Source organism: Lissotriton vulgaris, chromosome 1_1 (assembly GCF_964263255.1).
Source record: "Lissotriton vulgaris chromosome 1_1, aLisVul1.2, whole genome shotgun sequence".
In the NCBI taxonomy this organism is placed as follows: domain Eukaryota; kingdom Metazoa; phylum Chordata; class Amphibia; order Caudata; family Salamandridae; genus Lissotriton; species Lissotriton vulgaris.
Genome location: NC_141685.1, coordinates 1,028,849,204 through 1,028,876,789, shown reverse-complemented (window position 1 = coordinate 1,028,876,789; position 27,586 = coordinate 1,028,849,204). Strand labels below are relative to the sequence as shown.

The 27,586-nt window shown below is 45.1% G+C and overlaps 1 protein-coding gene across 14 annotated transcripts in view; it reads left to right on the top strand.

The window, feature by feature from the left end:
• Positions 1-27,586, top strand: part of CACNA1A (calcium voltage-gated channel subunit alpha1 A) — a 1,308,076-nt gene that overhangs the window by 602,358 nt on the left and 678,132 nt on the right. For 10 of the 14 annotated variants that reach the window (XM_086962039.1, XM_086961973.1, XM_086961948.1 and 7 more), the window contains 2 exons: positions 23,189-23,306; positions 26,067-26,143. In XM_086962039.1, the coding sequence (XP_086818165.1) occupies positions 23,189-23,306; positions 26,067-26,143 (195 nt within the window). The remainder of the gene's footprint in view (positions 1-23,188; positions 23,307-26,066; positions 26,144-27,586) is intronic. The other 4 variants (XM_086961990.1, XM_086962030.1, XM_086961965.1 and 1 more) reach the window with 1 other exon arrangement.

The following is a 27,586-nucleotide window of genomic DNA, read 5'->3' as shown; positions in this document are numbered from 1 at the left end:
AACACCCACCTGTAAACTTTGACAAAAGGGGGCATTATCATGTGTATCCCGGCTACAATGTTGACTCTGGGAATTCAAGAGCTAGGGCCATATCTACAAGGAAAATGCTCAACACAGTGGCAAATTTTGCGATGTCACGCTGCATCATTTTAAAAATACAACAATACGGTACACCCCTGTGTTTTCCCTTGCACTGGCCTAGCGCCAACACAGATACCCTTGTGCAAGGGGGCCTGCGTTACAGGGATTGATTGTTTATGTTCATAGAAGTAGCAAGTCACCATTATTTATCTTGCACATAAACAATTATTAAAGGTGTTTTGCTCTTTCAATGTGTGCTGCAGATTTCAGCACACATAGAAAAAGCAAAAAACGGGGAGAAATAAAGGTATTTCTACTCACTGAACCAATCTAATGCCTGCTTTTGAATGGTGTTAGTATTTGGCGCTGCCTCAGATTTACACATACTTGTAAATCTGGGGCAGCGTCAAAAAGCAATGGATGTTGCGGTGGAATGCCCACAGCCTATTTAAAGGAGGAGCTGATCCACCAAGTAGAACAGCCTCTATGGGTCGTTTGTCAAGCGATGGACGGTGTGATATCCCATACATCTTTTGGTGCACTACAACCAAGCCACAGCACGATGACACATCAGCTGTAAACCAGACCACAAAGGCAGCCCTTTCTAGGGAGGCCACATGGAAGAGGTACAGCTCCAAGAGGCACTGGACACACCAGCAAGTGACATGCATGTATTTTTTTCACACTTTTTAAAATATATACTATGCCTATAGTATATAAATACATAAAAGAGAATATAGAATTCTAATTACAATTTAAGAATTGTATTAATGGATAGCAAACATTCACAGTGGCTTTAACAATAAGTAAAGTGCATCCTCGTGCATTTCTAGTGAGTACTTTGAAATAATTAGACAAATAAATGTTGTTTGTAAATATAAAACACCCAGACAAAAAATAACCTTACCTTTTAATCCATACATTTTCTCCAATAGGAATTCAGACAAATTTAAACAACATAAATATCTTCGTAGATTTAGGCACAGAATAGCCTTCAAAGAAAATTACATCTAGCCACAACTTACAAACAATTCAGTTGCAATCTTTTTATCTGTAAACAATGATGCATTCAATCCTGTAAACATCTGTGTCACCTTTTCTAATCAAAGCTTCAGTGTGTAACTATACTTAAAAGAAAGCACTTTTTTGCAATTCAAATTCATCTGCTTCAAGCAGTGGGGATAAATGTTACCAATTGAGTAAATCACATTGCTATTATGTAAAAGTTCTCTCCGTAAGATCTTTTTCAATTAATTTTCAGAACTACTGAACAGTTGATGGACATTCCAAATAAGCTAACAGTATGCCTGAAAATGTATCCCAGTCACACCTAACTCAAGGCATATCATTTTAATCGAGTTGGAAATACGAATGCCAAGATAGCGTTTCCAGAGTTCAGATTCAATACGAGGTGCATTATTAAGGGAAGACATTAACCTGGCCTCAATAGTGTATACTACCATCTGAGGAATGTTTGCTGCATAAACCCCCTCTAAGTAACACTAATAGCGGGCAGAATGGGAGGATTTCTCAGGGAATGGCACAACATCACCTCGCAAGTGGATACTCAACATAATCTGACACAGACATTGTATAGAACTCTTAGAACTACTGCCCAACATGAAACCAAGGGTAAAATGCTAAAGCAGCAAAGGCACCTACCCTTGAGATAGGAAGTTGCCACCCCTCTGAGAAAAAAGGCTATAGAAAGGGTACCAAAAATAGAAGGAGGACAAGGAATGAATTCAGCCTTCTTACTACTTCAAAAGCAGTTTTATACTTACTGCCCATTCTAGACCTCAGGGCCTTCAACAGGTACATGAATGGACAAATGTTCCAGATGACAACAGTGCAAGAAATCATCCCAATCCTCAGGAACGGATTACTTCACAACAGTAGACATCGAGAACAAATATCTAGACACAGCAATGGCTAAAGGACACAAAAAGTTCTTATGATTTGCGGTTGACAAGGTGCACTATTAGTTTCCCGTACTGCCAATCAGGATAAAGTCAGCATTCACAGTTTCACAAAATGCTTGCCCATCATAGCAGCATATCTAGGAAGAGGGGAAACTCATGTCTACTCCGACCTGGACAACGAGTTGATAAAAGCAAAGTCATTCAGCAATGCAAAGACAATAGAGACAAGGTTATAGAAACTCATGGGTATGATGGCATCGTTTATGCCAAAATACTTGGGACAGTGGACCACTCAAAGAAAGAACAAGGCACCAATCCTAGGGTCACCAAACAAATTTGTTTTCAAGTTCCAGGGTGCTCTTTCCAAATGCTCCCTGTCCCAAGAGCATCACCCAAAACTTGGGTAAAAAGTATTTTTTTTTTCCAATATGGAAAAGCACCGCACTACAAGTTGGTCTCTTTCAGTTGTAAGAGACTATACAACTTTTCTAGTGTCCTCTTATGTAAACGCTGAGTCGTGATGTATGGTTGTAATACTCATTTAATAATCCATTTTAGGAAAAACACCAGCCAACGCGTTTCGTTCTGAAACCAGAACTTCTTCAGGACGCGATAGTCGTGTCGAGGCGTGTTAGCTTCCAATCTCAATGGTTAGCGGAGTGGGGCAAAAGAGGACTTATTTGTCCTTAGGCTTGATTTTCTAATCTTTATATTGTAGCTTCCCCAAAAAAGCGATTTCCACCATGCAGGGATTATAGGTATCACTCCCTAGTATGCTTCCTTTTTTAAGTAGTTCGGAATACCGGAAATTCTTGATTTTGCAAGATGTTTTATGTATGTTTAATGAGGCTTTATCTTATATGAGGAAGATCCGTCTTATGTATCTAGTGGAATGTGCTTATTCAATCCAAAATTAATAAGTGTCTTTACGGTAGTTACCTCGTGAGTTGATCCCGATGCATCAACTCTTCGGCGTCCCACTATTTCAAAACGCCGCCATCTCCGCTACCTGCCTGTTGTTCCACACTTGTATCTCTTTGTGTACTCTTTTTTTATACAACCACTAGATCCTCCCAGCTCCCTGTTGCCTGTGTCCTGTACCTGTTCAGCCACTCATGGATTGGTCTCATGTGGAACCTGCCATTTGGTATGAGTGGGCTACATGATGCCATCATTCCTATTTAATAATCCATTTTAGGAAAAACACCAGCCAACGCGTTTCGTTCTGAAACCAGAACTTCTTCAGGGCGCGATAGTCGAACGACCAGTCATAGTGGAAAGTCCTATCGATAGAAACGTTAGGGAAACTGGTATACACTTTTCCACAGATCCCTTTGATCCTTCTGGTAATAGAGATACACAAGCAAGCAACCATGGCCCTCATCCTCTATGCACCACAAAAGACCAGACAAGCATGTTTCTCCAACCGAGCTGAACTGGCACAGGGAAATGCCATGCTGCTACCAACTACCTACATGACTGTGCACTCTGACCATGCCGGGGGCAAAATGTTCCACTCTGAACCAAATACATTCAAATTAGCAGGAGGGCTTCTGAGGACATAGAACATGGGCATCTCCAACTACCCTAAAGAAACATGGAAGTCTTGAAAGAAGTAACATGCCAACAATGTTGGTCCAGAATGTGTTACTCCAAATGTGTTACTCCAAAAAAGTAACACATTTAGAAAATGACGCACAAAAGAAAGTTGCCCTCAAACACAAGCAAAGGATGCCACTGTCCTAAAATATCTGATGTACCAACCGGATGAAGGAGTCTCCTATGCCACACTAAAGGTTTTTTCCAAACACCAGCGGTCAAAATTTCCTGGAGAGAGTAAAAAGGCTTGCACCGCCCGGCAGCAGCACCACCTACATCGAACCTCAATCTGGCAAATACGCAATATATGAAGGCACCCTTTGAACACATGCACAGGGCAGGGTTGGAGTTCCTCACCTTTAAATCTGCCTTCCTGGTAGCCAGAAGATCTCTACACAGAGTAAGCCAAATACAGGCAGTAACAGTGCAAGAATCATAAATCCAAATACACAAGAACAGCAAAGTAATCATAACTAACCATAACTTCTTTCCCAAGGTGGTATCACATTTCCATGTCAAAAAGCAATACAACTGTCAGGTTTCTTCCAGCAACCAAAGTCACATGCAGAATGCGCCCCAGCACATGCTGGGCTTCAGAAGGGCTGCGATGTCCATGCAGGAAACCAAAGCAATTAGGAAGATCAACCATCTCTTCGTTACATTTGTTTTTAACAACCAAGGGATCACCAGTGGCAAAGGAAACAATAGCAAGGTGAATATTTCGGGCACTGAAAAAATGCCACACAGATGTAGGAGTGAGACTGGAGGAGAGACCAAGAGCACACTCCACAAGGAAGAAAGGGGCAGCTCTCACCTTCATAGCTAATGTCTCGATCAATGACATCTGCATGGCTGCTACATGGCACTCTGACCAACCTTTACCAAGCATTACTGTGTCAACATTCACGAAAGCATGGAAGCACTAGTGGGACAAAATGGTTCTTAAACACCTGTTTGCAAACACAAATTCGTTCTCTACCCAATCTCCTGCAAGATGTGATCACACCGCAATATAATTTATGCATCACATGTGAATCTAGAAAGATTCATGATGTAAAATGAATTGGTTACTTACCTGTTGGAGTAGTTTTGCAGCTTAAACACTTTCTGAATTCACATGCGACTCTCCAACTGCAGCCAGAATACGAGTGTTTGACGTCATCGAGAAGGGACATAGCATCAAATGGTGGACAACGACACTCACTCAAAAAATAAGAGGAAGAACATAGACAATGTCGTAGATGGCACTAGATGTTAAAATAATGCACAGCATGTGAATTCAGAAAGTCTCCATGCTGCCAAACTACTCCTACAGGGTAGCAGTTGTTTCGCTCCCCTTGGGCAAATAAAGTTGCACCCACACATTGGAATCTCCAGGGTCTGGCGGTGAAACGAGGTGATCAGTGTTTATAAGCAACTGAATGTGGTCTCAGTATCTGCTGTGCTTCCACACTGCTGAATCTGAGTAGGATATTTTAATCATCTCACAAAGAGGAGCATAAGAGGGAAAGAAAACCAGGACGCCCTCCACTCATAAACTCCAAAAACAAAGGCCTGGTTATATGTTAACACATATATATATTCAATTTAAAAAAAAATCAATGAGCATCTTGTCGTACTTCTTCGGCAAGGCAACGCTGGCTATCTATTCATGCCCACCCATTTGTGCTATTCAAATGTATAAAATCAACCAACCCACACCAAGTCGGGAGCCCACCAGTCTATTGTCTCAGGACAGGCTAACAAAGTAAAACAAGCATTGTCATAGCCAATAGGTCCCGCCTTTGGGACCTTTTAGGTGTTTAGCCATGCAGCAGATTTTTTTAGCACTAGAACTACCACCCACAGTGAAGTGCTTATGTACTGACTTCTGGCCCTTCTCCAAGTGGAAGTGGATGTTCAGAGCATCTTCAACAGAAACACAAATCAGAGGGTATCCTGTGGCCTTAGTACAGCAGCGCGTACTTCATGTAAATATAGCAAAGAAATAAGAGCACACCCATCAGGAAAATGCATATAACTGGCCATTTTGTGGTCTGTTATCCGAGCATCCTGAATTTAAAGACACCCTTATGTCCAAAAAGAATTGTTAAACCAAATATGAACGAGTATCATTATAAATGTATTTATTTATAATGTTTTATGTTGCGCGAACGTGACCCTTGTGGGTATCAGAGCACTTTACAGTGTTTAAAAATGTGATGGTGCAAATGGTAAAACTTGATGGGTAAAGAGGTTAAAAGATGAAGGATTGTAAAGCTGAGTATCCCTGTGAGGCGTGGCCGTAGAGCTGCTGGCTGTGAACAAACGGAACCCTAAATCCCCATTAAATTCAGTGCCAAAAGTTTGCAGTGAGCATTAATGCCTTCTGTCAGTGTATCTGGCGCTCTGGTGGAATCCACTGCTCTGCTGGTACTTTCCAGAAACTCTAAAGTGATTGAAAACACAAATGGGAAATAGCGCTCACTGGAGAGGTCCACACTGCAAGAAATGTGCTGAAAAGTATTGACCAATAGATCCTATGGGAGAAGACCGACAATGGCTGGTTCGCTGAAGCCAGGAAAAGCAGCAGAATGAGGCAGATTCCCAGAAAGCAAAATACAGTTAATCAAATTCTGCTGATAAAAAATTTTTTGTTGAGTTTCCCTGTATTTGTCATTACATATGGCATTTTAACTACTTTTTCTCAAGAGATGTGATGGAGAGTTTCTTGCCATTGGCAGCTTAGATAACTTGCTATATAATTTAGATTAATGCTTGTTTTTCCATTGATGACTGACCCTAGTTTTATGCAGTGGTGTCTCAGCCTTGCGGAAACGTCCCTTGTGTGATATAAAGTTTTTTTATTGAGCCTGTGACTGATGATTTTGTACGTTCTGAGTAGTGATAGCTACCTTCCACTTTGTGTGACCTCTGAATTTAAAAAGGCTTGTGAAGACAAGCTGCGTGTGCGTCCCAGCTGCTTCAGAAGAGCGCTCAGGTTCAAACGTGGGCGAGACTCGCACAGCATTTCCCTTGCGGGAGCGAACAGGGGCACCATCTGTTTTCAAGATAAGTACTTGAGGAGCTTCGCGGGCAACCAAGATGGCCGCGTGAGCTCGGAGCTCCGAAGACCCTCCGATCCTCCGCACTGATCCTGCTACCTATCCTGTCCCACGACGGTGGGAATCAACGGGGATGTCGATGCTGATGCGGCGCCCGGTCTCAGACTGAAGATCCGAGTTTCCTGGACCGAGTTATGCCGTCGTGAAACTGGCGGGTGCTGACGACGTAATTGCCTGGCATTGTTGGGGCTGAGGCGAGGCCTGCCTCGGTGCACTTCGTGCGGACCCATCATATTCGTTGGACCCGTTGGCCTGGGTGGTCTCCTTTATATTTCCCCTCTTTTTGGCCTGGAGGTGATCTGAATTGTGTGTCTCGAACCGAGTGGAGGTGTTATTGTTGACCTGCCCCCCTCTTGGACTGTACTGCTCTCGCTGATCAAACATGGCGGGCAGAGGTTATCCGGACAAAGGGAAACCCCCGAGGGTCAGCAGGAAACCTACCCAATCCCAATCTACCATCCCTGAACGGTTCTCCCACTCTAGGGGATCGCCGGGCACATCTGGCCATGCCAAGGACCCGCAACGAGACGTGTCCCCTGAAGATTCGGAATTCACTCTCCGGGACGTGATGGGAGCCATTGCTGGTGTGAAGGCTGAGATGCATAGCCAACACGAGGCGCTGTCCAGCAAAGTGGATACCCTTCAGATCGAGCTCAATCTCATTAGAGCCGACCTCGGCAAAACTAATGACAGAGTCAAGTCGCTCGACATTAAAACGTCGAGTCTGACTAATGACATGTCGGACGTACAGGCCGAGGTACGGGACTTGAAGGCGGCTAATGGGGCACTTGCTCGCCGGCTTGACGATTTCGAGGGACGGGCCCGGCGCCAGAACGTCCGCATTACGGGTGTGCCGGAGGGAGCCGAGGAAGGGTCAGTGGACTTGTTTGTGGAAGAATTGGTGGTTAAGAACTTGGCACCGGGTGGATTGAGCAAGTTTTTTTCAGTTGAGAGAGCACACAGACTGCCGGGTGGCCAACCGAAGTCGGGTGCGTCTCCGCGCCCCATCATTGCAAGACTCTTCAACTACTGGGACCGAGACGCCATTTTGCAGGCGTCGAGAAGCGGTGGCCCGCTGCGATTCCAGAACGCTGACATTAACTTTTTCCCCGACTTTACCCAGGCTGTCCAGAAACGCCGGCAAAGTTTTATGGGTGTGAAGCGGAGGTTGAGGGAGATGGGGATGCGGTATTCTATGCTTTACCCTGCGAAACTGCGCATCGAACATGGCGACCGGACACTGTTCTTCGATCTCCCGGATGCTGCAGGGGACTGGTTGGACACTTTGCCTCAACGTCGGACCGCTCCGGAGGACCAGTCGGAGGGGGCAGCAGGAGGTCCAGGTTCTCAGGAATAAACTCTGTTTGTGACTTTCTATCTGGAAGGGTTGCTGCGGAGGGCATCGAACTCGGACATTGATTCTTTTTCTTTTACTTCTTCTGATTTTCTTGAGAAGGAGGGTAACGGGGGGGGATAGGATGTCTCCTTTCTCCTCTGGGGGCTTCTTGTAGGTTAGTTTTTAGGGGCGACAGGCACACTGCTAGTCGGGGTGGCTTTTAGTCTAATGCAGGGGTGCAGGGTGGGGGGTAGTTGGGGTGTGTGCTTTTCTTTTGTTCTCTTTTTCCTACTTTCCTCATGGCTAAGGTATTATTGTGTTGCAAGTACCGGTGGGCTGGCTGCTTTCCAGGAGGGATTGCTGGGGTGGGACATCTTTGATGATGGGGGGTAAGTCTTTGAATGTACTCAGCTGGAACGTGAATGGGTTGGGGGACCGTATTAAACGTGGAGTTGTGATACAAATGCTTAAACGTTGTGTTCCGGATGTTGTTCTCTTGCAGGAAACTCATCTTGTTGGCAATACTTGTAAGGCTCTAAATAGGAGGGGGTTTAAAATGGTGGCCCACTCCGGGTTCTCTACGGGGTCCCGAGGGGTGGGTATCATGGTGCGCATGTCCCTTCCCCTGGAGGTGGAGTCCACGTTGGTGGATGATAGAGGCCGCTATGTGGCCGTGGTGAGCAGGTGGGAGGGGCGTACTCTGGTGTTGGTTTCGGTTTATGTCCCCCCGGGGCTGCAGGCGGCCACCTTCCAAGACCTGGGCGGCGCCATTTTGGGCCTCCCGGAGGGGCTGCTGATACTGGGTGGGGACCTTAACTCTGTGGTTTCGGGCACTTTGGATCGTTTCCCGTCCAGAAATCTTCGTAGTGCACACTCATGGCTCCTGGATTTCATGAACACTATGGGCTTCGTTGATTGTTGGCGACTTCTACACCCCGCCCAGCGACAATACACCTTCCATTCCAGGGCTCATGGTAGTCTCTCTCGTATCGATTACATACTGACTCCCTCGGCTCAAGCGCAGTCTGTCTCTAGTGCTCGTCTTATGGCCAGAGGTATCTCGGACCACTCTCCGGTTTGGGTGTCCTTTGATTTCGGCATCGTGGCGGCAGCCAGGGTGGCGCCGATCAACCCCTGGTATTTTCGCAACCCCAAGACTCTGGACCTCCTTATTAAGTCTATTGAATGAATGAATGAATGAATGAATGAATGAATGAAAATTATTTGTAAAGCGCGCGACGGCCAAACGGCTTCCTGGCGCTGGGAGCTCTAAAGAACCGGACAGACAAAGCCAGGAGGATTAGCAGGGGTAGGCCTGGGCAAACAGGAAAGTTTTTAGCGCTTTACGAAAGTGGGAAAAGATAGGGATCGAACGCATAGAGAGAGGAAGGGAGTTCCAGAACCGGGGGGCAAGAACAGAAAAACGGGTACCACCGGTGCGAAATTTGCGAAAGCGGGGAACAGTGAGGAGGGCAGAAGATGAAGAACGGAGAGTGCGGGCAGGGGTGTGAAGAGAAACCAGAGAATTGATGAAAGCCGGTCCAGAGTGATCAAGGGCCCGATAAACAAGGCACCCTAATTTGAACAGGGATCTCTGCAAGATGGGCAACCAGTGAAGGGATTTAAGGACGGGAGTGATGTGATGGGTTTTGGGCAAGTGAAAGATGAGACGAGCGGCCTGATTCTGGATAGCTTGTAAGCGGCGGGTTTCATAAGCTGGAATGCCGGCGAACAAGCTATTGCCGTAATCAAGGCGGGAGGTGATGAGGGCAGAAATAATAATTTTAAGGGAGTCAAGAGAAAAGAAACGAGAGATTTTCCGGATCATCCGGAGGGAGAGAAAACAGGAGGACACCACGGCACTGACCTGGCCGTGCATGGACAGGTCCTGTCTAACCTTGATGCCCAAGGTTTTAACGGAAGGAACAGGGGTGGGGGAAGGGCCAAGAATGGGAGGCCAGAAAGCAGAGGACCAGGGGTTGGATGAGCCGCCAATCAGAACAAGCTCAGTCTTATCGGGATTGAGCTTGAGGTGGTTGGCGCTCATCCACCCAGAGATGAAAACCATGGTGGAATGAAAAAAAGATAAAGCGTGAGAAGATGAGGAAAGATCAAAGACGAGCTGGAGGTCGTCAGCGTAGTTATACACAGAGACCCCCAGCTCAAGAAGGGAAGAAATAAGAGGGTGAATGTAGAGATTGAAGAGAAGGGGAGAAAGAGAGGAACCCTGGGGGACCCCACAGGGCACCGGGAGGGGGGAAGCAGAAAAGCCAGGAAGGTGAACAGCTTGAGAACGGCCTGTCAGAAAGGAAGTGATCCAGGAGAAGACAGTGCCTCGTATGCCCGCTGCGCTGACACGGTCCAGAAGAATGTTATGGTCGACCGTGTCAAACGCAGCGGACAAGTCGAGATTGAGCTGTATTTTACTGAAAATACGGGTTCAGTAGCATCGGCCGTCTCCCTTTGGGAGGCCTTCAAGACTGTTCTTAGGGGAGAGGCCTTCTCCTTGATAGCCGAAGCGCGCAGACGACGGGATGAGGACTTGGAGCGGCTGGAGTTGGATATCGCGGACCTGAATTCCCAGTTAGCATTGGGGCCGACACCAGAATTGCTCCATGCTCTCTCCCTGAAGCAGTCGGAGTATAGCGCCACTGCTACTGACGCTGCCAAGGCGATGGGCAGGGAACAGCAAGGTAGGATCTATGACTTCGGTGACAAGGCGGGCAAGCTTCTTGCCTGGTTGGACAAGAAGGAACTGGCTTCCCGAGTGGTACCTGAGATCCTGGGTGACGACGGCTTGGTCGTCACTGACCCTACTGCTATTACCGCGGCGTTTGCTGACTATTTTGAGACGGTCTACACGTCAGTCTCCGCACTGTCCGAATCGGATTCGACATCCTTTTTGGAGGAGATTGAGCTTCCTTGTTTGTCGGATGTTGAGCGCGATGACATGGACCGCGGCATAACGGTAGACGAAATTGCGTTGGCACTAAGGTCGCTGCGCTCCGGGAAGGCCCCGGGACCCAATGGTATCCCAGTGGAGCTGTACAAACTCAAGGCGGACACCGTCGCTGCACCCCTGAGGAATATGTTCCTGGCAGCTCGAGACGCCGGTGAACTCCCGCCCGATCAACGTTTGGCCACCATTGTGGTCATCCACAAGGAGGGGAAGCCTCGAGACCTATGTAAGTCGTACCGTCCTATTTCCCTGTTAAATGCCGAGCCTAAAATCCTGGCGAAGTTGCTAGCCAATCGGCTCGTGGGCGTGATCGCGGACTTAGTTCACCCGGACCAGTCTGGTTTCATTCCTCATCGGAACACGGCCCTTAATCTCCGCAGGCTTCACGCGGTTATGGCGCGAGCTCACATGCTCACTGAACCGACTGTGCTTGCCTCGCTTGACGCGACGATGGCATTCGATTCGCTCGAGTGGAATTACCTCTGGGCGGTGCTTGCTAAATTCGGGTTTGGGCCTGACTACATCAGTTGGATTCGGCTCCTTTACTCTTCCCCGATGGCCAACGTGACTGTGAACGGTCGATTGTCAGCCTCCTTTGCTTTACGCAGAGGTACTAGACAGGGTTGTCCACTGTCACCGCTCCTTTTTAGGTCGAGCAGACCTACTCTCAATGCGTGAGCATTGAGAGTGTCTGCTTCAGACCTTTTGTGGCCCCTATTTAGGAATGTGGACAGCTACCAGACGCGCGCTTTGACGAGGTCAGATTTCACCTCGGGAGCGAGCGTCTGGTAGCTGCGCATGCGCGGTGCAAAGCCCTTGCTCACACACAGACACAGGCAGCCCCACCCCTCTGCATGCACGCACGCACACACACACAGGCGCGCGCATGCACACGCAGGCATACGGCACACATACAGGCACACATACAGGCACACTATCCCCTACCTCGCATTCTCTCTCAATCACACATAGTCACGCATGCGCACACACACCATTCCCTCGCGCACACACACGCGCGCACACACTCCCCCCTCCTCTCCCCCCCCCCCCCCCCCAGGCATACACACAGGCACGCACGCACTTCACATCAGCCCTGGGCCCCACTCACCGACTGCGCTCTTCCGGCGGGGCTCCTCTCGCGCTCCGCTCCTCACGGTGCGGCGCGGCTCGTCTCCTCTTCTCAATCGGGGCTCCCTCAGGTCCGAGGAGCCCCGCAACAGGCGCCACACTCCTCCTTCTCCCCGGCCCCCTCCTGGGGACCCGGGCTACCTCGGACCGGCACGGCGCTCCATGCGCCGGCAGCTCGCGGACCTCGGGAGGCGGGACTTCCGGTCGGCCGCGACCGGATTGGCCGGCCGGCCAAGAGCTTCCGGGTCACCGCGGGCAGCGCGGCGGCACCGTATAATATGAACTTGTTCTTTATTTTTATCGCACCAGTGTGAGCAAAATGTTTATCGGAAGATGTTGGTGTTTGCTATTTCGTAAGACTTTTCTTTATTTTATTTTATTTTACGAGCGATAAACACCCCAATTGTCTTTTATAAGAATTAATTTTATTGGCGCCTGTGAAACGTTTTAATATCCTACATTGCCTTGAAATGGCTCTTCCAGTTCCGAAGAACATTACCCCGATTAGAGTTGCCGGAGTTATATGCCACGTTTCCATATTAGTGCTGACTGGCTGGCTGACTGAAAGAATGATGCGGAAGGAGTTTCCCCGTCCTTTAAGTGAGCGTATCCGCCGGGGTGCCTGGAGTATTCATTATAGCAACTGTCGGTAGAGGGCGCCATTGCTGATGTAATGTGAAAGGTATTTTAGTAGATATAACGACACTGAGATGTGGGTTTCATGACCATAGCAGTCCTAGTATTCATTGAGGCGTAAAAGCCGGAGTGGTTTATCTCCCACTAAGAAAAATGATAATTTTCTGGCCAATATCCAAATTCGTCCACATGTCGCCTTTCTCGCTGTAAAGAAACAAGTGAAGCTTGTCAGTCTCCTTGGCATTACATAGTTCAACTCTATGTTGCCTAAAGATTAAGCCCGAGACTAAACCCCAAGTTGTCTCTTAGAAAGCATAAATGAACCTAGTGTGTAACTACTAGCCAGAGTGCGATATTAAATGTACTTTTCAAAAATGGGGGCACTTGGAATGAGAGTGAAGGATTCCTAATACGACTGTAATTAGACCCTATCCGTCAGATGTCTTTGGGTTTCATTCTTTGAGAGAGAAGTTAAGTATATACGGTACTGAGTACCATTTCTGTGAGTGAGCAGCGAAGCGTCCAGTCCACATGCTGGCAACCTCCCATATGTAGGTTAACATCACTGCCCTTGGCAGGTTTCTTGAAGAAGCTTAAGGTGCCTGGCTAACGCACCTTTGAGCAGAATGCCTGACCCGTTGTCAGCTGATATATTTGCCTTGTTCCAGGCCGCCATCTAATCGAGTCTGACAGATTGCCTTCCTTGAGATGTCCAGTGTGTGATTAAGACAGTCGCTCCTTCTGTGACAGGTGTCGCTGATCATTGCACTCAGAGCTTGAGCAGCCACCCTCCCAATGCATAAGTTGATGGACAGTGTCACAAGCCTCTTCAACGTGTAGAGCCTTGCTTTTTCTCTGGTGCCCTTTGTCTCCGTCACAACCTGAGGAGTCTTAATGCCCGACTCTTTCCTGACACTGAAAGCCAACTGCTGATTGTTAAGAGAAAGAGAGGGAGGTCAGAGCAAGCTTGCAAGTAGCCCCTTTGAATCCCATAGTGCTTTTGGCAAGATCACACACATTCCCAGACATAGAAGGATGCATAAGAAACTAGTTTTTCTTATGCCCCCTGCCCCCTCTATTCCCTCCCTAATGCCGTCGTCTCTTCCCCTCCGTGGTTTTCGCTACCAGACCTCCAAAAGCCCCTCATTCCTCCTTCCCTGGCGCTTTTTCCCATGTACCTTGCTCTTTCTCCAGCCAGTCACAGCCCTTATTCCTTCCCTCCATCACTCCTTATTTCCCCTTGTTTCCTCCTTATTCTATCGCCCTTCTCTCCCACGAGCTTCTCATTAGTGCCTCTGAGCCATGGTATATACTTTTTCGACTTACAAATACAAGGCTGTGTATACTGAAGGCTCCCTTGCTTCACCGAGGACCTCTTTGTTTCTATGTCTTATGAAGGACACCCCCTTACCCCCTCACACACCCTCTCACTCCCTCACACCCTCACCCTGTCACCCTCACACCCCCTCAACCTCACACAGCCTCAACCTCACCCCCTCACCCTCACCCCTCACCCTCACAACCCCACCCCCTCACCCTCACACCCCCTCACCCTCACACATCCCCTCACACACCCCCTCACCCTCACACACACCCTCACCCACACACACCCTCACCCTCACACATACCCTCGCTCTAACACACCCTCTCGCCCTCACACACCTCACCCTCACACAACCCCTCACACTCACACACCCTCACCCTCACACACTCTCACCCTCTCACCTTCACACACCCTCACCTTCACACCCTCTCACCCTCACAACCTCTCACCCTCACACACCCTCACCCTCACATCCCCTCACCCTCACCCCTGTTGCCCTCAACCCTGTCACCCTCACCCTCCCTCAGACACCCTCACTCACCCTCACCCACCCTCACCCACCCTCACCCCCCTCACCCTCACCTATGTTCACACACCCTCCCTCACCCTCACACCCCCTCACCCTCACACCCCCTCACCCTCACACCATCACACCCCTCACCATCACACCCCCTCACCATCACACCCCCTCACCATCACAACCCCTCACCATCACACCCTCCCACCCCCTCACACCCACACCCACTCCCTCACACCCCCTCACCCTCACACCCCCTCACCCTCACACCCCCTCACCCTCACAACCCTCTCACCCTCACAACCCTCTCACCCTCACAACCCTCTCACCCTCACAACCCCCTCACCATCACACACCCTACCCTCAAACACCCTCACCCTCACCCTCATACACCCTCACCCTCCCACACCCTCACTCACCCTCACCAGCATAGCATAACAAAACATAGCATAGCATAACAATACACAGCATAGCATAACAAAAAAGCATAGGACAGCAAAACATAGCATAGCATAACAAAACCAAGCATATGATAGCAAAACAAAACACAGCATAGCATAACAAAACACAGCATAGCATAGCATAACAAATCAAAACATAGGATAGCAAAACATAGCATAGCATAACAAAACAAAACATAGGATAGCAAAACAAAACATAGCATAGCGTACAGCATCACTCAGCACACCACAGCATCACTCAGGGGCACCACAACATCACTATGCGCTACCACAGCATCACTGAACACCACAGCATCACTCGTTCGACATCACAACATCACTCAGCGCCACCAAAGCATTAATCTGTGCAACCATTCAACAAAAACTGGTTCAAATATGTTCTCTCAATGTTTCAAGCTTTATTACAAATGTAACAAAAAGATGGTAATATTTCACTTCTGTTCTTGGATTTTCGACATAATAAAATACACTGAACATAATCTTCACAAAAGTTATTTACAAACGTTTAAGCTATTGCCATTATAAATTGCAATAACTTTTATTTATGTATTAATTATTTTAAAAAAAGTAAAAGACATTGTTATTTGTAATACTAATACAGGTAAATCACATAAATACAACACATATTGCATTACAAATGCTATAGGTGTCACATTTGCAAAAGTTATAACTATTGGTATTGTAAATGACAACACTATTAATTTTGCTATTTTCAAAAACAAAACATAAATAAAAAATTTGTCAATTACAATACCAATAGCTCAAACTTTCCTAATGCGAGACCTATTGCATTGCAAATGCTTGTTGCTTTAGCGCTTGAACCGTTGGCGGCGTGGATCCGTACACACCCTGATATTGATGGTATCAAATGGTCGCCGGGCTTTGAGGATCGCGTCTCGCTTTATGCGGACGACATTCTTCTCTATCTTACCTCTCCTTGTCGGTCCTTGATTGTGGCCTTTGACGTACTGGGTACTTTTGGTGGCTACTCGGGCCTGGTCATCAATTGGTCTAAGTCCTACCTATATGTGTTGTGTGGGGACACTCCGCGCCTCCCTAGAGGCTGCGCAATACAGGTCTCGCAACAGGGATTCAGGTACCTGGGCATCTACATTTCCACGGATGCCCGGACACGGTATGCGAACAACTTGCTCCCCCCTCTGGCGCGCCTGCGGCGCGATGTGGAGGGTTGGAAGAGACTGCCGCTGTCCCTGTTGGGCCGCGCGGCGTTGTTCAAAATGATGTCCCTGCCGAGGTTCCTCTATGCGCTCCAGAACACACAAGACCCAGTGCCGTCAAAATACTTTGGGGAGGTTGAGAGCTTGCAGCGCACCTTGTTGTGGGATGGCAGGCCGCGGATCTCTATTGCTAAATTGACTATTCCGTGGTATGATGGTGGCATTGCCTTGCCTGACATACGCCGCTATTATTGGGCGTCTCAGCTAGCGGCTATTAACCACGGCTTTTACGGACCGGCAGTCAACCCGGGATACGCCATGGATCGCTGGCTCATGAATGACGGGATGTACTATAGGGCGCTGTACTCTAGATCTCTGGACCGGAAACTGACTGGACTCACTAAGACAGTGGTGTACTTGTGGAGGGTGGTGACCAAAGCTTTGGGTTGGCAGGACAGGCTCACCATGGCTACTCCCCTTTATGATTCCGACTTGTTGGGGAAACTGTGGCACTCCAAGGGGTTTGACCGGTGGGACCTCATTGGCATTTCAAAAGTTGCGGATATGCTGTCCAGGGGGGAAATCAAATTGTTCACTGCTTTACAGGCCGAGTTTCAATTGGGGGCCACGGAATACTTTCGTTATGCACAGCTACGACACGCACTCTCATCTTCTTTGCCTGTAGGGGAGAAGGTTCCCGAATCATCCCCGTTGGAGGACAGGGTGTTGGACGGCCATATGCCTGATAGTGCTATTTCCCTGACCTACAAGAAACTTATAAATGTGCGAACTGACCTATTGGTGAAACTGAGAGACCTCTGGGTGAATGACGGGATTGAGATGGATGACGAGGAATGGCAGTCAGCGGTCTCCTCCCCCAAGGAGGTGGCCATTTCTGCCAGGTTGCGGCTGGTCCAGTTGAAAGTGCTCCACAGGATCTATGTCACCGGCCCCAGACTAATTCACATGGGGCTCTCCCAGGATGGCCTTTGCAGGAGAGGGTGCGGCGCAACGGCCACCTTTATGCATATAATTTGGGAGTGTCACGTCATTGCTTCATATTGGGAGCGTGTGCATGCGATTATGAGAGTTGTGACTGGTGTGACTCTGCATGTGGAGGCTCGGCGCTGTCTGCTGAACGTGTGGGGTCCGACTGACTACAATACGGCTCAGACCCGATGGGTCTCCCTGGGTAATATGATAGCTAAGAGGGACATCGCCCAGAGGTGGGGTGCTCCGACCCCCCCCGCTGTTAGTCTTTGGAAGACTAATATGGATTGGTGCATGCTCCGGGAGAAAACTGTTTACATGGCCCGGTGTAAGCCCAAGATGTGGGGATTGATCTGGAGTGCCTGGAATTCATATAGAGGAGACATCTGTGTGCCCCCGGAGACAATTCAGCCGGAGGTCCGCCTTTCTCCGTAGCTCCCCCTTCCCCAGGTTCCACGTGGTTAATCCTGATTTTCTGCTCCCCGTCCACATGATTGTCTTGTGTCCTGATACTTTCATGATGTTATCGATCCCGCCTTTCCCCCGAGAAATGTGCCTTACCATTTTTATGCTCCTTAGCCTTGCCGTCTTCTTCTTTCTTTTTCTCTCTTCCTTTTCCTCCTCTCTTTTTTCCTCTTTTCTTGGCCTCGTTGGTTTCTCTCATCATTTTAGATTTCTTTCATATCATAAAATTAAACCTGACTACTCCTGTATTTCTGTTTTGTACATGTTTCCGAATTGAGTCACAATGCTGCCTGGCCTCCGGGATGTACGGCTGAATAGCGGTGTACTTTGTTTTGGTAAATAAAGGTTTTCCAAAAAAAAAAAAAAAAGATAATTGCTAACAGATGGCGCTGATGCTCGCTCCCGCAAGGGAAACGCCAAACGTGCACCCGTTGCAATAGAAAGCAATGCAAAACGTGCACGCTTTTAGGCAAAGTGCTGAGCGATTGCAAAAGGTTCCCTCCCATGCGCTGCGTAGGCGAGACCTAAACAAAATGTGAGCTGGGTCAGAAGGTGCCTCACATAAGCAACACCCATGGAGCAACTGGTAGGTACTCTCCAGTTGGCTCACCCTGTCATCATCGGCACTTTCCTGACAGAAAAGAACATGACCTAACTAAATAATGTGAAAAATAAAAGCGTGAGCTGTATCAATGAAACTGATATCTATCTAACATTTAAAAGCCCCGTAATGTAAGGGAGGTGAACTATACTCTTCCCAACTTAAAATTGAGTTGCGAATACCTGTCAAGTGTCCGTAACTCAATTTTAATATAAATGTTGTCTGATTGAGAAACTATTATGAATATATATACATTTCGGTTAAGAAGGTAAAAGTCAAAGGTTTTGCGACCCAATACAGTATACGGCATATCATCAAGGCTATTTAATTAATGTAAGCATTAGAGCTGAACCACAATTCGAGCCATAGGTTCTGAACTCAACTTATGGTGCAGTCTGAACATGCACTTTCAAAAGCCGCTAGAATCAGTGGGCATGGACTATATGCAGGGAAAGTCTCAAAGGGTGGCAAGATGGAAACCACAGGTTATCCAGAGCAATGGGACACAGTAACTCTACTTTGCAAGGCAGTCTGAAAAGGAGGTTAAGTCAGATGGCTTATCTGGAAGCGTGCACAATGATGCCGGTGTTGCCGCCAAGGGGACAGAGGTCAGTCGCAGAAGGGAAGCCAGCCACCCGTGCTTCTGAGGGGCACACATAACTGGCAGGGGTACAATTCCATCCCAAGAGCAGGGCAGCGTACAGAATGATGTCGTGGATAGGGCATCACAGAATGATGTTGTGGAAAGGGCAGCACAGAATGATGTAATTGACATGGCAGCAAGAATGATGTGATGGAGAGGGCAACACAAAATGATGTGATGGAATCACAGAATGATGCCATGGACAGTGCAGCACAGAATGATGTAATGGACAGGGAAGCACAGAATGATGTAATGGACTGCGAAGCACAGAATGATGTAATGGACAGGAAAGCACAGATTGGGGGCATGAGGAGGACACAAGGGAGAACAGAATGGATTTATAGGGATGGCAGCTCAGAAGGAGGGAATCAGGAGGGCACAGAGTAAATAGTTGAAGGTAGAATGACGCAAGGACAGAGTACATGATGGATGTATGCGCAAGACAGCACAGAATCAGGGCATGTGCAGCTCAGAATGGAACGCAGAATGAGCGATTAGCACGCCGCACAAACTGAAGGTGTAGGCAGAGCTGCACAGAATAAGGGCATGGCTGATCGTAAAAAGAAAGGATTGGGAGGGCAAGAAACAGCACAGTATGAGGTCATTTCAGGGCAACCAGGACTGGTGTATATGTAGGTCAAGGCAAAGCACACAACAGCGCCGCATGAGGTTGCAGAGAGTTCAAAATAGAAACATGGGGTTGCAAGGGCAGAGCACAGATCTTGGCATCACAAACATTGGAAGGGCTTGGACCTAAAATAGACAGCAGAGAATTAGATTAGGGGCATGCTTGGAATATGGAAGAGCACAGAAATAAAGAATGTGTATGACATGACCGATAACAGAATGAGAGAGTGGGCAGAGCAGCACAGGAGTTGGGCAGTACATTTATACGGGCTCTAAACTGCACGCAGGGGCCAGGAATCTCTGAGCAATATCCCCAGGTCCCAGGACACCGTTAAAAAAAAATAATCGTTCTCAATGAGGGGGCTCCAATGAACAGCCACTCAGTTTGTCACTGGTGCTGCCCTTTTACTACCATAAAGTGAAGCCTTTGGCCACCTTTCAGAATGAGCTCATGTGTGAATGAGAGCAGCATAGAGCTTGCCCAGCAGCTTAGAGGTGTTCATGCTGTTGGTATGAGTGGGAACTCTGAGTCTGATTCACAAAGGTAACTTACACCTTTGAGTAATTTACAGTTTAGAGTAAGTTTACTACTCTTCGGTATTCACAAACTGAGGGTAAATTTACTACAAAAGTGTAATTCACATATCTCCTATCCCTATGTAAAGCAATTGTCTTACTCTCGTGTGGGTGGGTGTCGTCCCTCCCTACACCCTTTTCTTACCTTCCCTGAAAGCCTCGTAGTCCTCCCTACTCCCTTTCTCTTTTGTAGTAAGTCAGCTCCTTTGTCCACCAGTGCGTCCCTCATTTAGTACGAAACCATATACTTACATGTGCAGAGACTCTGCAGTCGGGGCGGAGGCCTATGCACACGTAAGTATAGGTATTGTAGAGGCAGAAACTCCGCACATAGTTTGTGAATAGCACTTTGTTGCATGTTTTATAGTAATACAAAATGTACTGCAAGTTACCGTTTGTGAATCAGGTCCTTAGTTGAGTGAGGCCCCACTCTGTCATTTCTTTTGGTTTCACAAAAAATGCTCCTAAGTTTCAACTGTTCAATTCCAGAAAATATGTTTAATTAGAAATTATGAAAACGAAATAAGTGCAAAATATTGGTCTGAATGTATTATACGGTAATTGTTACCCTCTCCACTCAAGAATTTATCTGTCCTGCCTGGATAGTTTCAGATCAGGACAGTCAGTGGGCTGACCCCGCTCTCAACAGCAGCAGTGCTGCTACCTTGAAGCAGCAGTGGGGTGGAGTGGGGTGGGGTGGGGTTAAGGGGTGGGAGCTGGGAGGGGAATTGGGGAAAAAAATCACTTACCTCTCGGCTGGCCCACTGGCCGGCCACTGCCTCTCCTGCATCCTCTTCCTGGCTTCTTCTGGGAAACAGAAAGCAGGGAGCACCAGCGTTCCCAGGCTCCCCAAAGCCAATCACAATGCTGCAATCACAATGCTGCACTGCAGCATTGTGTTTGGTCTGAACACCGTGACACAGCACACAGCCAGGGCTGGAGGGGTGGGCATGTTCTCCATGCAGGTTCTAAAGCAGCCTGCATGGAGAACATGCTATGTGCACATGAGTGTTTTGGGCAGCCCGAGAGTACCGACCATTCACTTATGCTCACTAGGGGAGTGTATATCACTCCTCCGCCTGCTCTGAGAGCAGCCCCTCCCCACAAATTTGTTTTATTTATTTATCTATTTATTTGAAAGGTTTTATATAGCGCTGGCTAGGCCCGAAGGTATCCGAGCGCTTTACATAAGTATCAGACCATAGTTGCAGTTTACATCATCACAAGATTACACAGTTTCAGAGCATAGTTACATAGTTGCATGTTAGGTCGAGAAAAACAATAAGGACAGATACGTAAGTGAAAGAGCAAGCATGGGGGAGATTCAGGGGAGAGGGGGTAGGAGCAGGGGAAGTAGACAAAGAATGAAGGAGGGAAAGAGGTGGGGGAGGGAGAGAGACAGAGTATGAAAGAGGAGGAGAGGGTGATGGGGCACAAACCGGAGGACGAGTAAAAGATGCATCCTAAATCCAGTAAACTGTGATCCCAGAGGAAGTGGAATCATTCCCACATCTCCGTTGCATGAGGCTCCCTTGACGCAGTGGACTCTCTCAGAGGAGTCTTCGAGACTCCAAGGCCTAACTACTGGATCCTTCCCCAACAAGGGGAGAGGGAGTGCTTTGGCAAGGGGGGCCATACCATAACCTCAACTCTGAGTGGCTCCCTTGACACTGTGGGCTCTCTCAGAGGGGTAACTGAGACTCCAGAGTATGAATATTAGATCTTTCCCCAACAAGGGGAGAAGTTTTGCTTAGACAAAGGGCTCAAGGGACAGGGGGCTAGGCGGCGTAGCTGGCAAGGGGAGAGAATCAGGGGAGAGGGAATAGAAGCAGTGGAAGTAGGCAAAGAATGAAAGAGGGAAAGAAGTAGGGGAGGGTGTAGGGGGCACAAACCGGTAGACGAGTAAAAGCCGCGTCCAAGGTCCGGCAAGCTGTGATGCCTACGGGAAATAGTATTGATCCCACTTCTCCGTTGCGAGAGGCTCCCTTTACGCCATTGGTTCCCAAACTGTGCGCCATGGCTACTTGGGGAGCCACCAAACCTAGCCAAGGGAGCCAAGCACTTTAATGCATTTAAAGACTCTGCAACAGGAAAAATAAAATGATAATAACCTCAAGTTATTATCATTTTATTTTTCCTTTTTTTACATTGCATAAAGCAGTGGTGTGATGATCCTCCGCCTCAGCAGAGGAGCCGCCACTGCTCAACAGGTAATCAAAGCAGCAAAGCAGCGTTGCTGTGGTTTTGCGATAAAAAAAATTGGAAAAATCAATGGATGCCTACAATATGCTACTTTAGGTCCTCGTTTCGAATTGCAAAGTAAATTGGTATTAGTTAAATCACCATGCAAATGCTGATACCCCAATGTATGGTATTCATAGGTACAGTAATTACCACCTATTGTGAACGAACCACAGTATGCACAGTATTTAGGGCCAGCGTTTTCCACCCTAACTACTTCATGTTTCTCCTTTTTTCAGACCATTTTCATCAGCACAATGTTGTCAGTCTTTTTCTGGTAAAAATGTGACCGAATGAAATTGTAGCTGTGTGGTAATTACCACAAAACTCAGAAACATGATTTGTGCCCAAACAAAAGCATGCACCCTAATAGGGATTTCCTCATGCATGTTTATAAAGCAAAACACCTGTAATTTGGCAGAGGCAATGCAAAGGGTTTTCACTGCAGAACATTACCTCACAAGAATCTAGACCTATTGCACTAAAAAAACAGACGAAAGCTGTCAAACAAGAATAGCAAAAAATGCTGAACCATGAGCGCAATAAATATGTCAAGCACATCTGCCATTACATGAAAAAAGGGAAAGAGGAAATAAAGCAACACAAATCCCCCAAACTGCAAAAATGATGAAGTAACACATGATGAGTAAGAAAAGTTTAGAAAAAATGTCGTTCATGATTTCGACGTGGTTATCTAAGCATAGAATCGTCATGATAGTGCATGTATTGCCAACGATTGTGGAACTAGCAGTTAACCAACTTACTGGACTACTATACAGAGTCTTTCTTTTGTTTTCCAGATTTTAACTGGTGAAGACTGGAATGCTGTAATGTATGATGGGATCAAATCTCAGGGAGGTGTCAAGTCCGGCATGGTGTTCGCCATCTATTTCATTGTGCTCACTCTTTTTGGGAACTGTATCCTTTCTTGTGCACTTAGATGCACCAAGGGCGTTTGGAGAGCCTTTATCCGTGTTGAAAATTGAGACAAAATGAAGGGTTTTAATTTAAATGGTTCTGGGAATGCTATCTCCCATGTGTGCAGGAGCTGGCAATTCAAGGCCTCTAGATATATACACCCATTGCCTTTATACAGAAAATCCAGCAAATGATTAGTGGAGAGCTGATTGTAGTGGTAACCCTCATTGCTATTGTCATGCGCAGTAGGGGTAAGCGAGGAAGAGAGGTAGGACTCATAAAACTAACTACCTTGGCTGCCTACTAATGCACTCTACAATGGTTCACTGATAGAATGTTGACGCCCAAAATATCCCCATACACAAATATTGAGTCATAAATATCGATTTAAAAAATATCGACATCCAATATTTATAATGATAAGAATAAAAATATAGATGTAAAAAATTTAATGTACAAAATATCGATTTTTTATATATATAAAAAAAGAATCTTAAATGTATTAAATAATAAAAGTAACTTTAACATTTTTTGGGATTTAATATACATTTTAACAAATATAAGCAATACATGTAATTTAGAAAAATGTAAACATACATATATAAAATGTAATATATATATTTATTTTAAAACAATTAATACACTATTACTTTTAATTTATTTTCAAATGTAATAAATGTATGCAAATTTACAAATAAATATATATACATATACATACACCTATAACATAAAATCGAATAAAAAACTAACATATTATAAATTAAAACATACAAATATTTAATTGTCTTTAAACTTAAATGTTGCACTCCATTGACTGTAACAGGAGAGAAAGTGTTAGATAGCGGAGGGGTAAAAATTACTATTCCCACTCCTGTGAGTGCAACAGTAGGGAAAATGTTGAATAGTAAAGGGGTAAAAAATACTATTCCCACTCCACTGAGTGCAACAGTAGGGAAAGTGTTGGATAGCAGAGAAATAGAAATTACTATTCCAACTCCAGTGAGTGCAACAGTAGGGAAAGTGTTGGAAAGCAAAGGGGTAAAACTTAATATTCCCACTCCAGTGAGTGCAACAGCCGCAAAATTGTTGGATCGCGGAGAGGTAAAACATACTATTCATACTCCAGTGAGTACAACAGGAGGGAAAGTGTTGGATAGCAGAGAGGTAAAAATTTCTATTCCCATTGGAGTGAGTTCAAAATTTAAAACAAACAAAATAACTACAACACAAAAGATTTTAAAAGAGGTAACCTTATAAAGATATTAAAAATTTACAAAAGATAGAAACATATAATGTTTAAATTTAAAAATAATCTACAAACAAATAACTATTTTTAATAGAAATTATTTATAATCAAAAACATTAATTATAACATAAACATTATCTTTTTTTATTTCCTACCCTATAACACCACACAATTCATTACACACATCTAAGTTTTTAAAAAAGTACCTCCATAATTAACATAATTATCAATTAAAGAAATATTTTTATTTATAATACAAATTAAAAAAGATCAAAATGAATTTACTCCCCAAACATTACCCCTATAAAACTAAAACCCATACACAAAATAAAAATAAATAATTACCATACATATTTATGAATTGATGAATTAGTAATAATGATCAACTAATTATCAATTAATTAAACATAAATTAATTTCCACCCTCTACCCCAATAAACACCACAACCCACACCTAAAAATCATTACACAATTTCTATAACAAATTTTACATTAATAAATTAATCTCTATTAAAAACATCTTAATAATTAATTTAAAGGAATTTACTTCCCAACCTTTACCCCTATAACCCCCAAAACTCACATCCTTGATTTGTTACACAATTTCCATATTTACATTTGTATTATTTAATTAGCATTAATTACCAAATAATTAGTAATTAATTATAAATAAATTACTTCCCACCTTATTCCCCTATAAACACCACCACCCGCTCCTAATTCTTTTAATATAATTAACATATTTACCAATTAATTGATTATTAATAATGAACAACTAATAAATAAATAATAATAATAAATTAATTTCCACAATTAACACTATAAAATGTAAAGTAAATAAATAATAATAAATAAAAAATATCAATAAGTTTATTATAATTAAATTACTAACTCCTAAACAAATGACACATTTAACATAATTACCAATTATTTAATTAATAATAATTAACAACCAATTAATAATTAATTAGTAATAAAGTAATTAACACTATAAAATCTAAATGAAATAAATACTATTGAATAAAAATATTTTTTTTATTATACTTAAATTACTTTCTACCCTATTCCCCGATAAACCTACAACCCGCTACAGAACTAAAAAACTCAAAAAAAAAAAAAAAATTAATACCTACTAAAAATGTAACATTTATATTATAAAACAAAAGCAATACTTATGCAAAAAATTGTTCACATACTTTTAAAATACATACTAAAACACATAACACTAAAACATCGATATTTTAAAAAACTATATGTTTGCAAACAATATTAATGACTTCGATATTTTCAAAAACTAGATTTCTTACCTCCAAGTCGATATTCTTGACCACAATATTCTTGCTGTCGATATTTCTGCATCACGATATTTCCAACTCGATATTTGTGTATGTCGACATTTCAAACTCAATATTCTGTCTGTGCACCCTTGACAATGGGCCAAAATCTGCAACCTTTTGAGCTATTTTAAGATTATACTCAAATCATTGATCATTTTTCCTTGATTCTGTTCTCAGATACCCTACTGAATGTCTTCTTGGCTATCGCAGTGGATAATTTGGCCAATGCTCAGGAGCTCACCAAGGTGGAGTTGGTGGGGCAAACTTTTATTCTCTGGCAAGGTTACCACCTGCCTCTGCCAGATCGGGAGGACTCACAGTTAACGTAAACTGGAAGCGATGGGGCTGGCAAACAGATGAAACCTGATTTAAAAGGGCTGGGCCGGTTTTGAAATATTTCTGAAAATGAAGAATAAGAAATTCCATATCGACAGGCAAAATGCGGATGGCGATTCTGGGGACATTATCATAGGTTGCAACCAAACCATTTGGGACATATGGCCAGAGGCTTAAAAAGGATACATGAGAGATGGATCTTAGATTTGTGCATAGGTTTGAACATGATCCTTGAGCACACAGGCAGGAATTTAAACAGCATTTGTAAGCATAATTTCAGGCAACCTAGAAATAAAATCAGAAACATCCAAAGGAATTCTGGAGGTAGTGAGCAGAGTTTGCATGCAGTTGCAAATGGAGGTAGTTATTAAATCATATGCCCAGCTTGGACAGCTCCAAGAAATTTCTGGGCTAGGAGCAATACCTTAAATTTTTAAGGAATTTTTGAGTTTATGGTTGGGTTTTGAAGGAGATGCATGCTTGGATGCTTCAAGCTTTAAAGGGTAGCTTTGGGTAAATGAACTGAGTTTTGCAAAGGGCTGTTAGGTTAGTGACCAATCTCTAAAACAGACCTTGAGGTTAATGCCCAGAGTTCTGAGGTCTGAAGCAGACCCTCAAGTGAGTAAATACACTTTGTTTCAAATGACCACCAGGCTAGCCTAGGTGGGCTCTGAATGGAACCTCGGGGTTGGTAGATGTGTTCTGAAGGCAAACCTAATGTTAGTGTCTTGAAGGAGACAGTGATGTCAGTCGCTGCGTTTTAGAATATGTTCTGAGTTATTTTCTGAGTTTTTATGTTTGCATTATTACATTCCAGGAGGCTCTGTGTTAGTGGCTGATTTTTAAGGGCACCGTGGACTCGATTCCACAAGTTCTGATCGTTCAGGTATTCTGCAAAGAAAAGAACAGAGCTTTGATGGCATTAATGCTGTAGGTTTCATTAGGTATCCATAGAAAAATAGTTATAACTTGCAAGCATGCATTGTAATGAATGGTGTGAAGTATAGGATATTCCACAGGGAATTAAATTGGCAGAGATTTTTAAGCTATCTTAATATTTGGAAATTGCCACATGATTATGGTGGTACAGGGGTTACTAGAATGGCACGAGCTTCTGAGACTGTGCTGGACTTCATGTAATGGTCTGAGATTTGAAGTCAGTTTTAGTGCCAATACATTTTCCCTGGCTCCGAAAATTTCTACACTCTGCTATTTTATTGATCCTGACAGCATCTTGGCTTCTTATGTGCGGGTCAATGTTTATTGCCAGGCACATACATGTTGCTGAGGTTTTACCTAAAAAAGCGGATGAGATTTTTTAGCACCAGGGGAAATAAATATTTGTAAAGGGCATTAAGACT